Below are 17,446 nucleotides of genomic sequence, written 5' to 3'. Positions count from 1 at the left end.
CACACTGTTGACTGTTTTCACTCCAAAAATTTGGCAGTCTTAAAATTGTTATAAAACATAACAACTGTCTCTTACAATAATCACCTTTAGCGGACGCAGATAATTCGTGAGGGTAGCCAAGCCTTATCATGGCTGCTGGTACCAGTTCCTGAAAGGGAGTCGAGGCTGGTATAATGACGTAGCTGTCCGTCTCCACGACAGTGCGCCGTCTCCAGTTGTCTTCCTCGAGGGATGATATTGCTTCCACGACGCAGTGCACTGGGAAGGTTTTACCTGGACCAAAAGGAAAATAATTATATTATATAATTATTTATATAATTGAATATTTCTAGAGTTCCGTACCTATGGAACTCTAGATCTATTCTTTCATTAGTTTCATAAAAATGACTGACTCAATTCCTAAATTTTTAAACCCTACTTAACCTACATATATATTTAACATCACAACAAATTCTACCACGCGCTTCTATATAAGTACAAAAGGGATCGAATAATCTAAATATTATTTGTTAAAAAAAAATCAATTTTAGTAGACTGACTACGGTTATAATTTTATACTTTTCTTTTGTGACTTAACGTCGCGTTGTCCGATAAGAAGAACAAAAAGCGTAAATATTGCGTAAAAACTTCCTCGTTCGACATTTTCTTCTAAAAAAAAAAACTTCGAAGTACTGTCGTTAAGAAGGCGTCTTAATAATTTAGTAACTTTTCAAGCGAGAAAGCAATGCTTTTGACTTGCTCGCGGACGATGCAAAAAAGTGAATAAAACGTTAAAATAATAATTAATCCTCGCTCCATGTTTCGCCGCCACTGCCTAGAAATCGCTTTGTGCTGTTCACTGCTTTTACCCCACTTCTTTGTGTTGATGCTTCTTTAGCGCGATATTAAATAGTTTTTGCTGCTTGAATACATTTTCAACCGACTTAAAAAAGACGTTCTTAATTTAGTTGCATTTTTTATTGTCTGGTATCTCATAACTCCATCAGTACTAAACAGATTTGGATTTTTTTTTATCTCAAAAAATATATTTACAGACTGATTCCATAGAAATATTATCTAAATAAGTAGTTTAGTTTTGAATTCAAAATAATAGATTTTACCATAATTAAAATTGGCTGTTTTAGACAATTTTTTAAAGAGCTAAAAGTATTCCAGCGATGGCCTTTTATAACTATTAAATTAAACTCAATAATTCTATTGTGTCGAAAACAAACTGATTTAGTGTATCTATTGAAAACAATAGCTAACTTCGAACCCGCCCAACAGTTATTGAATTTACATAATACTATTTGGGAATTTGGTAAACAAAACAGTACGCCACGGGAACTTATAAATTTCTCCATACAATAATCTCTAAATAATACCTAGTAGTGTCGTTGTAGCGTTAACGCACGGGTTATACGTTGAAAACAGCAAAATTTCGGGTTGAGCGTAATCACGTAAGTAACTTTCGATAGTTTTCGTTGGCAAGTTCTTTGGGGTGGTTTGGGGTTGGGAGGTTCAGGTTAGCGCCCAGCCACCTATGGTTTAATATGGAGCTTGGATTACTTGAGGTTTAGTAGGACTACCCGCCGTCCTCGGTCCTTTGGTCAGTAAATCCCCCGGTTTTGAAACTATGAAACTGTGGACTCTTGTAATATCTATATCAATAATAATTATTCGGGAATATACGTAGAATTAGGTTTTTATTATGTAAATATTGTACTTTGAAATTTGTACCTAGATTGTAAATACGAGTATAGTTTATATAATATATATAAACTTAAGTTTGTCTAGGTTTTTTTTTATTTGAAAATTGTCACAATATTGTACACCGCTCTACCTACTGACATTGATGTTCCTTTCAACTTTGGGTTTGCTGGGAAAGAACTTTAGAGCTTTTAGAGTTAAGCTCGTCTATGTGCATATGCTTAATTCTGACATATTTTTTATGTATTATGAGTATGTACAATAAAGTATAAATAAAATAAAATTGTATAACTGTATCGAAATCTCTTTAAAAAAATTAAACAAAAATGAAACACACATGATTTTTTATCTGAAATTAACTATATAAAGATAGCAAAGGCAATGGGAAAATGAAATTATTTTATAAAAGCATTAAAGTTCATAAAAAAGCTATTTAGATGTATAATGTGTTAAGCGTGTTGTTTTATTTAAATACAATTTAATATAAGACTACATATATGTTGATCCTAATTTAGAGACTCAAAGTGGCGAGATACAGCAAACAATTAAAAGTCCATAAATAAAAGTATAATTAAAATGCTGTATACATAAAATCGCAAGCAATAGCCTGTATAATATATAAATAGTCTCATAATAATAATGCTATTAAACCATCCTATTCAATATTGAGATAGCGGGATTGTAGATGAATCTGTAACGTTAAATAGATCAATTTAAATATCTTGATGAAAACCTTGCTACCCAATTGTGTCCGTTACACCACAATCGGTGACTGCAGTATACACGTGCGTAATTTATCATGTATTATATTAATACTGAAAGAGGTTTTTTTGTATGGAAGAGAAATTTTACATGACTGTTATTTGATAGAGATTTAGCTTGGTGGAGACAACGTGAGATTTATTAGCATTTCGGAAACGTTTATTTGAAAAATTTATGTTATGCAAACATATTATTTAAAATGTTTGAAATTTTAATTTGTGAACAAAATAACATTTTTTGTTGTGATGCAAAAAAGACAACGATATTAAATGTGACAAATAATAAAAATCTAGTACGTGAAACCAGACATGTAATAGATTTTGTTTATTTATTTTTTATTTTTTCATTGCAAAAATAATTATAAAAATCGGTACAAAAATTATATAACTGCATAACATTATACACCTATAATATAAAGAATCAAGAATTTTCTTTTCGGTAGCCGTTTAAAATTAAATATTCACTATTAGTAATGCTTTGCTTTGTATACCAATAATTATTGTGATTGATAAGTTAAGCCCAAATAAATGTTTTTATGTACTTTTAACATATGCGCGGTTGCAAAACTTGTGAAGATCGAGAGGAGTTTATAAATCTGCGAACTTGTTAAGTACGTCGGGTCTTGTGTGCGGCGTATGAAAATTAACCTCTATGCTTTTCCAGGTGTTCAGTACAAATTATAAACGACAGCGGGTTTGAATATGTAAACAATATACACTATTTAATAATTATGTAGTCACTGTAAATAATTCCAAACCGTTATAAATATTGTAGTCTATGACAATATTTAGCTGTTTATTGCTAGATTGAGTGACAAACTAAATATTTAGATATTAAATTAAAGAGCAAATAGCTATCAATTGAAAGAAATAAAATCATTATTATATCCATTACGTAGCTAATATACTATAATTAACAAACTCCACCCATGACATGATTGTATACAAAAATATTAAATTTAGCACTAAGTTTTAATGAAAATTAAATATATGAACTATTGTGCCTACTATATACGAGTAATATATATATATATATATATATATATATATATATATATATATATATATATATATATATATATATATATATACGGTAATGTAATAATGAATGAATAACCTTGAAACCTAACCTAACCTAGTGCTAAGAAAAATACGAAACAAAATATATCATAAGTAGTACCTTTGTTATCTTTATTTTAAAAAAAAAGTAAAAAAAAAAAGAAAAATCTTATTTTACTGTCCTGATCATTTAAAATAATGTCTGTTCCAAGTAGATTTTACAATGGTACAATTCATAACTGTATCTATCATAAATAGTGACTTATTGCCATTAATATAGAAAAGGCGAAAATTTGACTAAATAACAAAATTTGTAATATGGGAACATTTTTTTAATTGAAATGTATCTCATCATTGGGGAATAATAAAAAACAACATTTAATATTCAAAATAATTTATTTTACATAAATTTACAATAAATGCTTTAATTGTTTTTCTCCCACTCTTATGCATGCCCTGCATCTTCGGATAAATGCTCTTCTGAGCGGTCTTGTGTAGCGTCGCTCGTTTATTTTCGATGCGGCTGCTCTGACGCGACTGCGTAATTTGTCCAAAGACTGTATAGGTTTACGGTACACTTGCTAAAAAGTGCACGGTAAAAAGTAGCCTGTATAATCTTTTCCATCTCATAGTACGTGTATACCAAATTTCACAGAAATTTATTAAGACATTAAGGCGCAATAAAATAAAGTAACAAACTCATTTTCACATGTATAATATTAGTAAGGATTGTTTTTACTATACATATATATTTTTGGAATGAGATATTAACCACAGCATTAAAATATTAGGAGCTCATAAAGATATAATAATAAGAAAACGCTCATAACTTAGGCCCCAGTTCGTTGAACATTTGGTGGGTGCAAGTCCAACCCGCGCGAGAATCTTATCGCAAATCCGGCATAAAATTAAATCGTATTACTAAACGTGTGCGACACGGCCGATGTTATAAGAACTGACGCATGCATTTTTAATTATTATACATATTATTACACTTACAGTGCATCATGGGCGACACAGTATTTTTTGTTATATCCATTATTAATGTCTAAAGGCGACGATTGACACTATGCATCAGATGGGCCATTAGCTTGTAATATAACATAAAATGTGTAACATAAAAAAATATAGTAAAAACGAAGAATGTTCTTAAAATCCTTTTTTTTTATTCCATAGAAGATATTTAAATTAAAGGTGCAATAATAGTGTCAACACACTACGTTCTCCTAAAAATTTATATACTATATAGATACATATATACTATAGCGTGTTTAAGCGTGTTTATTTATTTATATAAAATTTTATGTATGTATGATTAGACTAGATATTAAATTAACACATAAGATACGATTTATTCTAATTACGAAACACAAAGTGATATATATAATAAGAGATATAAGATAGTAAAAGAGATAAGAGTAAAAAAATAATAATTAAAACCTCAAAAATAAAAGCATAATTAAAATGCCATACAGATAAAATAGCTAGAAAGAATTCTCCTAGAAATTTATTATTATAATTTTTGAAATAGTATTGATATGTGATTACTAAGATCGGATACATTTATGTTAATTCAATAGTTTATATACTGTTTACAATAGATATTAAATAAAACTACTAATAGATATTAAATGAAACTACTAAACTAAAACTTGGACTCAATTCTCGATGTGGCAAACGATTTTTTATAAATTGGCTCGGATCTAAAATAAATAATCTAAAAATGTTCTGAGTTAAGCCCCTTATTCAGTATCTGGTTTCTCGGTATATCAATACAGTTATAGTCTAGGCTTGGATTATGTAGATAGAGCATCGAGCCTCAAAAACGGGTCAACTTTTTGTCGCTAATTGTCAAGTTAGCTGACTTGTTTTTTTTTTATCAGTATTGTATTATTCACGCATAAAATGTATCTTGATATATTATTTAATAAATGTTTACTCATTAAAAAGGTGCAGAAATTAAAAGACAAAATAAATATAGAACTTCTAGATTTATTTTGTATAACATAACTATTTATCACGCAAAATTGTATGAAAAAGTTGACTCGTTTTTCTCGAAGCATTTCTATGGAGACACTCTATCTATATGTATAATCTAAGGTCCTAGGTATATAATCTTATAATCCTCAACTAGCCTAGTTTGGAAGACAAACAATTAGTATAATTGTAAGGAATCTATTATTGTTATCGATACAAAGATAGATACTTTAGGCAGTATTTAAATTTATTTAACAACTAAATATATCAAAATCTAAGATGGTTAGTAACCGAATAATGTCATATATTGCTAATCTGCGAACATGGAGTAGTAAGTAAATTGGGACTAAGTTACAACGTTCATTAGCGTCAACATAAAATAGCAATTAGAGACTGGAATGGGGAACTTAAGGAACGGGCGTGCTAGCGGAATGCGCTTATTTAAATCCGTGAAGAAAGAAAAGTATCTCTAAAAGCATAGTTCATTAGCACACACACGTTTTTTATTCTAAGTTAGACAATAAATATATGCAATATTATGAAAACAAATTTGAAATTCGAAAAAGAACATTGATGCTAATTTCACTGAACTAAACACACATATTAATAAAAATAAAACAGGATTATTATTGCATAACTACTTGTACTTATTAAGTGTTTACATAATTATAAATGGTAAAAAATAGTACTCTGTCCCTAGATTAATTTTAAGAGTTGCATTTTTTCGTTGATATTTCTTTTTTTTTCTTCATTTTATCCTTAGTATAGCTATTAATAAATTGATCAAGATTAAAAACATTCGTAAACTTGAACACTGAACACCCGTCGGACTAGATGTCGAGGCTTAAACAGATATGTTCGGAATCAAATTCCCCGCTTTTCGTCGGAGCTTACGAACCCCACTCTAATACATGACCATAGATATAAAGTTATTTGAACAGTACGAATTAGTAAGTTATAAATATACATACACATATGTGTATGTATATATATAATATATATGCATATATGTACATATATGTTTTATAAAAATGTATTAAGATTTTCTTCAATAAACATACCGGGGATGGATGTGACATTTTAATTTTAAAGTGTCATATTTTTTTTATTTGATTGTTTATTTTACATGAGTATAGATTTGTTTGATTAAGTAACTACTCAGCATTTAAATTTAAAATATTTCTTATGTACCAAATGATTAGGTTAGACATAAATGAACGAATTCTGAGAAAAGAGGCTTGTCACTTTCAACCCTGTATGTATGGATGGCATATATTTTGGTAAATTTATTAAAATATATGCCATCAAAAAAATTTACTATAATAATCATGTAAACGCAGTGGATATAGCAAGCCTTAAGTAGTAATAGTAATAATAGATTTCAGCTTGATACAATAACAATTAAAACTATTTTCAAATACTACTTAATAAATTATATTTATAAATACTAGGGGAATTTCCAAAATCCTTTTCTTAGTGGATTCCAACGTCACACGCTTTTATCTAGATAGGTAAATAAGAGTACATACAGGTAGATTATTAATTTACAAAACAAACGGTAGACTAGTCTCTAGATTATTCATGTAACCTATTGTTTACATTGCATTAACAAATGATACATTATCACTACATACAAAACGTTTACACAATTTTATTAACATTAATAAAATTATTACTCATATTACATACCTACTTATATGATCCTATATTAATTTAGAAAAAAATTAAATCGTGATTACTAATTTATTACAATTTCTAGTAGAAATATAAAAGTGCAAGTTGTATGATCATATAATACTCAATCATATTTGAATGGCTGAATAAATTTCAATGAAATTTGGTACACCAATGATTAATATTTGAAATAAACATGAATAATTGAAAGCAACACTGCAGATTATAATTTAGTTTATTAGAAAACATTGCAGATGACACAAAACTAAAAATTTCAGTTTAGTATTTTTTTTTTCAATATTTTTAATCGCCATTTCAATACTCTCTTAATCTGTAAAAGCATTAACAATGAACTGTGAGAGACGTGTATACTTAACTCGGAGTTAGCATTTATTTTGCTAAAAGTTGCAGCTAAGAACCCATTTCGAGTATAAGCCTTAATTTGGTTACTTGAAAGCCTTCTGTTTTATCAACGTACTTGTATCATTTACTCATAATTACAGAATCATGAGTTATCGTAATAAAATAATTAGGAAGGTCAACAAATCAACGTACAGCTGTAAATCTAATATCTATAGACATGAAATACACAGTGCTTCATTAAATATACTAAGAAATATGTATTAAAAAGAGTTTTTGCATTTCCAAAATATTTTACTAAACTAGGTTTTTAATTACGTATTTTACTAAACTTGTGGAAGTTAATATCACTAGTTATTTGATTAAAATTATTTTATTGTTTATTACAGTAGTTCCTCTACTAAACAAAATAATTCTAATTAAGTGACCAGTTCCATGTGGTCCCAGCATAGAATAGGCCACCCCTTCCTTTCCCGTAGATGTCGTAAGAGGTGACTAAGGGAACTTGATAATTGAAGAATGGGCAACAGTGCCTCTATAAGAACATCACCAAATCCTAACTGTGGTTGTCAATCCGTCTGCCAAGTGTGGCAACTACTGGCAAAACCTCGCTTTTGGGGGAGACCTATTTTCAGCCGTAGACAGTAGATAGCTAATTTGATCAACTGAACCAGTACCCAAATGAACGAGACAATCCGGGGACAAATGGCGAATGACGACAGGAGAATTTGCGAGAAGTAACTGCTTGTAAATACACAAATTATACTAATTCAATTATACGAGTACACCAATCCGGGAAATCCAGAAATTTTTAGATTGAATCTTAATTGAAATATCTAAATAATTTACTAATAATTAACATAGAGTTTATTCACTCTACGGAAACAAGTAAAATACGTAAATCCTTCATGCAAATTGATGATTAAATACTTATATAATATTTTAACGATGTAATCTACATTGTTAAAATATTTTAAATTGGATTTATAAAATACACCGCCTACATATTTCTCGGTTTGCCCAATGGTTGACTGGTAGAGAACACAGTCCGGTGTTAAGGCCGCCAAATGTACATATATGTATGTACATGTATGTAGTTTAAATAAATAAATAAATTTATAGTTAATTAAAAATTAGCCGAGAAGGACATTGCGTGACAAAAGTAAATCCAAACGAATCTGACCATAATGTTGGTAATTCTCAATTAAAATTATTGATGTTAATTGGTAATCATCTGTTTAACTGTATAATAATTAACGCAAATTGCCCGTTGTATAAGTTTAAAGTTATCTATTTTATCCTTATGCTTAATCGGTTATGGGTTAAACTGAGAAAACTAGTTAGTCTACTAATGTAAGTTACAGTTAAAAGATTCACAGACGTCCGAGAAGACGTTATAGGAATTTTATTGTTAATTTTTCTGCTATTTTCTTATTTTTGGAGTGTCAGATTTAAAAAAAACTATTAAAGAAATCAACCCAAATATCCAATCGTTCATTAGACGATGCTGTGGTCACTTTTCAATAGATTTATCAAGTTACTAATGTTATATATATGTTATGTTAAACCTCTTCATTAATTTTATCAATTTTCCCATGCCAGCCAAGTGGCTCGGTATACCTACAGTTTTACTTCAAATTTTCTTTGTGTAGAGTTCTCTTAAACACTTTTACCTCTTGGGGTTTATGTTTTCTTTAACAAATATGTCGTTTATATATATGTACTTCATTTTTTACCCAAAACCCTTTAACAGATAGCGTGATGAAAAATTTTTTGTGATAAGAAAAAAAATTTTTTTTATTCACAATCGAAACACAGTATTTGTACATTATTAAAAAAAAATGTAATCTAACCCTGTAAACATCGTAATAGCATGTACACGATAGGTTTGTATCGTCAGACAATGAAGGCTATTGGATTTGCGTGTCCGCTGATAGCCATTCGTGAGCGATGATCTGTTTAGATTGGATAAGTCATACCGGTGCCGTGACGGATGCTGAAACCTGATAAAAACCGCGTCCCGATGACTATCAGCGGTACTCATTATTTTGTGTGATGTATTTGATCACGTGCATTAGAATAAAAGTATTTTATATGTTAAACTAAGATACAATCTATATAGAAATAATGCCTTCAAAATCCTTCAATTCTATAAAATTCTATAATCATTTTTAAATCACGAATTTAGTATTGGCCAGTCAGTAATTACTATTCTATTAAATGTATTGAATAACTTATTTGTCATAATCAGTTTATACGTATAATACAATAAAATAAACAAGTCTGACTACTGTAAAACTAAAAATTAATAAACACAACATGTTGTCATTTTTCTAAAGCTTATACCATTAGTCTTTATACAGTTACCCCCTTATTCATAAAAACAAAAACCTTCCACAAATCTCAACTATAATATTGTTTGTTCCCTTTCTTTCAAATTAGGAATTTAACTCAAAAGAAAGAGACAAAACAGTCCAATAGTTAAACTAGGTATATGAAATATTTTATGTTTTTATGAATAAGTAGTTTTGACTATAAAATATAAATCGTAATATATAGACTTCAATGCAAACACTATAAACATACAAAAGGTTATTTAAGTACATTTCACTAGAAATAAATTTAAATCAACATCTAACAATGCTGGCATCAAGTCCGATTTAGTGGAAAGACATCTCAAATCCAGCTAACACCTACTCCGTCTAATCCCTTTACCCTGCTCTCCAAACTTTCACCTGACCACAGACGTGCTAAAACCTGGCTAAATAATGTATAAAAGACTGTCAACGCTAATAAGACTCAAACACGACTGTATGAGACTGGACTAACATAATGGAATTTAATTTTATAATCGCAAAACTCACACAATGTAAAATGCCTTTATTTAGTTAGTATTTTTTATGACATAGTTATTAGTTATGTATTACTTAGTAATGTAGTTTGTTCTATAATACGAGTACATATATTATTGTTGTATACATTTTATTAATAGTTCTCCACTTAAAATATACAAGGCAAATCGATATGATTAACTAACACCCTATTAATTGTTCTGGGAATCTGTGAAACTAAATATTATATTGTAAAATATTTATTGTACATACTTTATTCGACACATTAATATATAAAGACGGACTTATCACAGAGAAGGATCTCTTATAGACAACTTTTAGGAAACTAAAAGAAAAATATAGAAAAACAAACTATAAAAATATATAACCTAGTAAATCTCTTTAAGTATAAATCTTACATTGTTATATTAATAAACCATTTACCATCTTTCACCATATTATATAAAGATAACGTGGTACCTAGTTCTTAAAATGTGTGAAGCTTAACGTAAATCTGGCTTTTTTATTCTCCACCGCTAAGATTTAAGTTTACAATGTCTTTTAAACCTTTTCATACGCATCTAGTACATTTCAATGTATTCTATATTTTACAAACGGTTATCTTAAATACAAGATAATTTATAGACATTAAATAGATAACGCTGAAAATTACATTAACTGTATTTATTTTAAGACCGAGATTATGAAAAAGAACAATTAAATACACGATAAAATAATTACGCTTTGTAAATCAAAATGTTTCGTCATTATTTACAAAACTTAGGTACGATTTATAAGTACATGACTTAGAAGACAGATTTCCAGTAATCATATACAAATATACGTCGTAATGATAATCTTCAATGACAGTTTACGTGTATAGTGTAAAGTTAGCAACGTTTCAAGCCAACAATAGGTCTGAGATAACGCTAAACAATTATTGTTAAGGTGTTACAACTGTCAAAGGACGTGTTTGTAGTTCTAATTAAGAAACAGTTCATCCCTGCAAATGTTGGCTCAATTATTTGACGAATGTTTGCTCAACAATATAGTTTTGTGACCAATAAACTTAATAAATAATTTGTTTAATTTTGTCTGGGATTTTGTTTAGATAAACGTTAATTAAATAAATCACAATGGAGATTTTAATGGTCACAATTTAGATTGCGAGTGTTTTTGTATTGTTAAAATAAATGATAATAAAGATTTTATGATATTATTATTTAGTATTATTATGTCAGCCGTTACCTGTCCACTGCTGAACATAAGCCTCTCCCATTAGGCGGATATTACAAGTAGTTGCCACGCTTGATGGGCGGGTTGGTAACCACAGTTAGGCTTTGATGATGTTTTACGAAAGATCCTACTGCCTATGCCTCGACCATTTCGTTCCCTTAATCGCCTCTTATGACACCCACGGGAAAGGAAGGAGTGGGTTATTCTATGCCAGGACCATACGACAATAGAAGAATAGAAGATATGTATAGAACTAATGACTAGACTAATGATTGTAGTCCAACTGTGCAGATCAGGCTATAATGGGTCTAACATATCCATATAGGATAAAGCCCCTAAATAAAAATATTAAAAAAAAAAATTTGCTGAGATCATTTATTAGTCTAAGTGTCGAATAGGTATACTGGGTTACGGCTTGGTATATTCGTTATGACTAATCTTGTATATGATAGATACTAAGTAGGTTCGATGATCCACTAGCAACAGCTATATATCTATGATGATTGCTTTGTCTGCTACAAAATGGGCATAGACAATCAATTCTGTGTTAATATCGGTATATATATCGGACTAATCTGATCTAAGAAACAACTCGCTGTTAATTACAAACGTTCCATTGAAATATCTATACATATGCACGTATATTGTACTAACACATATGAAATATTAACAAACTTAATTAATTCACCGAGTCACGGGCACGAATGAATGAAACGTCATCATTATCTTAGCCGTTGTTGCGGCAACTCTGTATGAATGCGTTCCGTACGTCGCACGGCCCTTTGTCCCATCCCCCGTCAATCGTTAACACATTTACCTACTTACGACTGGGTGAAAACTTGCAAAACGAACGCCATTGTGTACCACGACGACACAATGTTGTGTCGGAGCGCTTATCGACTGCCGCTCGTCAAAGAAGTTCAAAAGCTCGGTTTAGACGCACCCTATCGCTGTGTCGTTTGTCAGTTTTCGCCCCGGAGCTATGATTGTCTCGACGTTACAAATGATCTTTTTGATGGCGCCTCGTTTTGTTTACCTTTTAATTGACGTACGTTTCTGAAGTTTACGTAATATATGCATAAAGGTATGTTACACTATTAAACACAAAAATGTCAACTTTTTTGAAGAATAAACGCATGAAATAGAGACATGATTTTATTACATTATTTGCAACTTAATCAGAATATTTTGTAACTGTTTCTTATAGTTAAAAATGCATTATATGAAAGTGTATTTTTTGCTACTTCTTAGTGGCGTAACGACTCAAAAAAACATTATGATATAAGGCATACACGTAATATTTCTGATGGTAAAGAAAATAAATTAATTTTTATTTGTCATATCATGGAATAAAAATTAGAAACTTAATGAAATCGTAGATAGCTCCAGATGTATATCCAGATATTTGATAGCATAATAAGCTTTTAAGGTCCTCCGTCTTTTTAGTGGCAAGGGTGTCTGTAACTAAATTACTGTTTATTAATCTTATTTGTGTAATAAAATCTGTGCGTTAGTAGAGCCGATGGCAAGGTGTGATCCGGCCCTGAATTGCTTACCTCCGCACGATAATCCTGTTAGGTTAAGAAGGTTTCTACATATTACGTGCTTTGCTACGCCTTAAGGATTAGAACGACATGTATGCATAACTCGATACGTATTGTAAGGGAAGACGTGTGTGTATGTGTGGCTCTGCTTATAGTCATAAGGAGGTAACCATAATAACAGGCTAAGTCTGGATAATTAAATTTAAATAATGCCAGCCTGTTTGTGTCTATTATAAGTAATATGTGGCAAGAAAATTAAAATAGAGTATAATTATGCAATGAATTATTAATTAAAAATGCACACACTAATGAAAATATTTCGACACTATATAGGTATACTCACACACAATGTGTATTTACACACAGAGACAGAAAAGTAATGAATATAATATAACTTGTAACATTACATTGAAGTGCACCACATTCACATAAATATTATTAACAATGCTAACTTTAATTGTGCTTTATTGATGTTATAAAAAAAATCCAAATTGGTCTACCAATCGTCAAGTGACACGCCGACAGAAAAGCAAAAAAAAAATATTTACATACACTATAGCTAACATCATAAAGTTTGCAAGTTCAAAACTATCTCGTTTTCTTCCCGTAAAAAAATAAATAAATAAGGCAATAAGAATTAATATCGCAATTGAAAGCTTTTTTTAATTTTTAAAAGTTTTTTCTCTTTACAGAATTCGTAAACTACGAATCCCACTGTTGATTATATTACAATTTTTTTCTCTTGCTTCAGATTTAAATATCTTCATTATTTAATGCTAGAACAAAGGTTATTATATGAATATATTACACATGAATACTCGTATATATAACAATTAAATTTATAGTTTCATTATTTGGTGTTGAGCCTAGCCAAGTCGGGCTTAAGCGATTACGCTTCAGCGAAGATGCAACGTAGATTTAGAATAAAGCTTTCCCATGACAAGGTGGTCATCGCAAGCCCCAGATCTTTACTGGACAACGAAGACAAAGGACCTTTAAATAATGCAAACACGGTAAAACCGACCTTAATATCTGGTCAGTAGACACGATTTGTAAATATTTTAGATTGTGCGCCAATTTCGCGTTAAGACGACTAGTTTGCATGAAAGAGAAATCGCTGAGCGTCTGGAGCTAAACCTACCCTCCGGACAACAGGGGGCCGGGCCATAAATAATTAATCTGCAGCGATGTACGTCCGTCGGTTAAGTAAATCCTGTGGCGATTTAGGCGAACCGTCGGGCGACGGGACGCCACGACCTGTAGAGACATTGTTTCTTGTTGCTTTCCGTCAAACTCCTATAAAAGGTACTGCTACTAAAGATCGGTGCGCAGAAAATGAGTTTCATTGTAAATAGTCAAGGAACCGTTACTGAAGATCGATGTGTGGAAAATGTTTTTCATATTATATAGTCAAAACGCTTGCTTCTAAAATCAATATGCGGAAAATGTGTTACATTTTATATAGTCAAGACACTGCTACTAAAATAAATATGCGGAAAATATGTTACATTTTATATAGTCAAGACACTGCTACTAAAAATTGTTGTACGAAGAATGATTCATGTTATGTAGTCACTTGTGTTATATGTTGCTTCCAGTTGTAAAAATATAGATATGTAATAGTGATAGATGTGAAATCATAGATATTAGGATTTCACAATTTAAGTACTTTTTTTTTATTTTTAAATAAAACAAATTAAGTTTAAACAAACTCAACACAGAAGTGTTCTGAAAGTTTCCCAAAGAATAATGTCGATTTTTCTTGAAGTCGATAAAAAAGGAATAGGCAACTGTAGAGTTGTTATTTCTCGTTTCCGTATGTATTTCCAAAAATCCTTTGTATGCTTCATAACTACTTATTAATTATTAATAACTAATTTATGCGTAGCATTAAACGTGTTGAGTAACTGTAACTTTATGAGCGATAATAACTAGTGACTGAAATTGTATCGAACCATTTTCAATAGAAATTTAACAATAGTAGTAATGAAACATTCCCAAGGAACATGGGATAAAGTATGAAGACTTATTCATATCTATCACGACAGTAAGTATGTGGGTTAGATACTACGAGTATGTAGGCGGATGAAGCCCCACTCAGCTTTAAGGATTGTCTTGCGGCTCAGGGTAAGGATTATCGTCCCGTAAAAAATTACATTGTTACTTACCTATATTTTATTTTTCTATACGTAAAATACTGAGTAAACAAACTTAGCGTGCATGATAAAAGGACATTCTAAAGTTATTTACGCATAATCAAACCTATAAAAACTTATCTACAAAAAGAAATGTGCCTACCACTGCGCTATAGAGGTCATTGAAGTAAACAGATTGATATTATAAAGACAATCACTAATGTATTCTTATGTCATACTAATTATATTCTGAGGCATCGCCTGTAATTATCTCGTGATGATATGATAAGGTTAGTGCCTTAGGTCAAATAAAAGTTTTCATATCTGACAGAGATTAACGCATTCAAACAAACAAACAAATAACAAAATAAAATAAAACAAAAGTGTAAAAAACGCTAACTTGATTCTATATATATATATATATATATATATATATATATATATATATATATATATATATATATATGACTTATTGACGTTTATTCATATTGTACAAAAGCTTAAAAAAAGTATCGAAATTAAATGATATTAATAAATAAAATAATGCTTGTGCACCAAGTACAAGATTAATAGAATTTTATACATATTAATAAGCAAACAATTTAAAAAAGTTAAGTTTTTGTCTAAGTATTTATGAGAGGGAACTCGAGATAATAGGATTTAGTTAGAAGTGTTAATCAAATAATATTTAATAGCTAAATACAATATAAATATATTGGTTTACAAATGCACCACGTTTATTGCAGACCTAAGCCAGCCTAATCCGCGCCACGATCCGTGGAGGAACCGCTTGTTGCTTGCTAGCTTCCATTTAAACCTTCTGCGCTATAAACCAAAATTGTAAGTAACGAATACAATACAATTATATGTCTGGACAGAGTGTTCCCTGGAAATACTTAACAGAACTTCCTTATATTTTTTAAATGATACACTTTTCAATATGTATTTTTTTATAATATGTGCCACCGAACATGATATAATAAGTGGCATAGTATTCTCTGTAACCTCTTCCTTTACCGTGGATGTCGTAAGAAGCGACTAAGAGAAATTAAAGGTCAAGAAATAGGCAGCAGCGTCCATCTTAAAACATCTCCATAAACCTAACTGCAGTTGCCAGTCCAGCTGCTAAATGTGGCAACTATTAGCAAAACCCTCCCTCATGGGGGAGACTTATGTTAAGCAGTGGACAGTTAACAGCTGATATGATGATGATGAATGTTAAAAGTAACCAAGCAACGAACCGAATCTCGGGGCACAACCCACATCCGTCAATCTCGAGCCATATTAGGAAACGAACTTTTCTACCGTGAATCGAACCCGGGTCCTAAGCAACGTCTATTATTCATATTGCGGCTATTATTGCCGACCGCTCGTGAAAATCTTGACACAATACATAACACGATCTGATTTTTATAACTAAATGAAAAACAATGTAACTTCATTAAACGATTTTTGACTATTGACACTATCTAGATGTATTATGATCAAGTTATATATATATGAAATTGTATTTAAAAAAAAACCGACTTTAATTGTGGCAATACCAGTTATTTTGATTTAAGAACAAAGCTACTGTACCAATTTTGATAACATTTCTAAGAAACTAATTTATAAGTATGTATATCGTCTCAGATAAAAAAAAATGCAAATTGATTTATAATTGACAGAGTTTCGAGGTAACAAAAAAAAATACAACCGAATCAAGAACCTCCTTTTTGAAGTCGGTTCAAAAAGTTCAATGCTAAATTAACTAAGTCGTTTACTCTTAATAATACAATCTCAAATCGAGGCCCGCTTTAACTCAATTGCGAGTGAAGCCTATCTACGAGGCTGGATATTGGATTAGAACAATGTATGTATCCAACTTTTCCCTTATATTAACGTTAAAACTGTGTACGCCAACTCTGTCTAAAATCACTTTATTGAACTTTCAGGACCTTTTTAGGTAGCACTAGCTTAGGGTTGACAGAAGTATATAATAATAATAATAATTCTTATAGTTCCCTATTGTACGAGTATGTATTATGTAATTTGTGAATCAATATAGATACGTCTGTAACTATATTGATCAATATATCAATTTTAAATATTTTCTACTGCATTTCTATTTTTCCAAAGATTGATCAAAAAAGAATACTACATAGCATTACGTTCGCCTTTTGTACCAAAAATTTTTTTTA

The 17,446-nt window shown here is 30.4% G+C and overlaps 1 protein-coding gene across 2 annotated transcripts in view; it reads right to left on the bottom strand.

The window, feature by feature from the left end:
* LOC113518231 (homeobox protein dve-1) overlaps positions 1-17,446 on the bottom strand; it is a 119,141-nt gene that overhangs the window by 13,023 nt on the left and 88,672 nt on the right. For both annotated transcript variants that reach the window (XR_008252600.1, XM_026903051.3), the window contains exon 3: positions 85-273. Coding sequence is in view for 1 of the 2 variants with exons in the window: in XM_026903051.3 (XP_026758852.2) it covers positions 85-273 (189 nt within the window). In the remaining variant the exon portion in view is untranslated. The remainder of the gene's footprint in view (positions 1-84; positions 274-17,446) is intronic.

Source organism: Galleria mellonella, unplaced genomic scaffold, assembly GCF_026898425.1.
Source record: "Galleria mellonella isolate WM207_F2 unplaced genomic scaffold, CSIRO_AGI_GalMel_v1 utg171, whole genome shotgun sequence".
NCBI lineage: Eukaryota > Metazoa > Arthropoda > Insecta > Lepidoptera > Pyralidae > Galleria > Galleria mellonella.
Note: the sequence above shows the minus strand (reverse complement) of the source record. Positions and strands in the feature narration are given on the sequence as shown.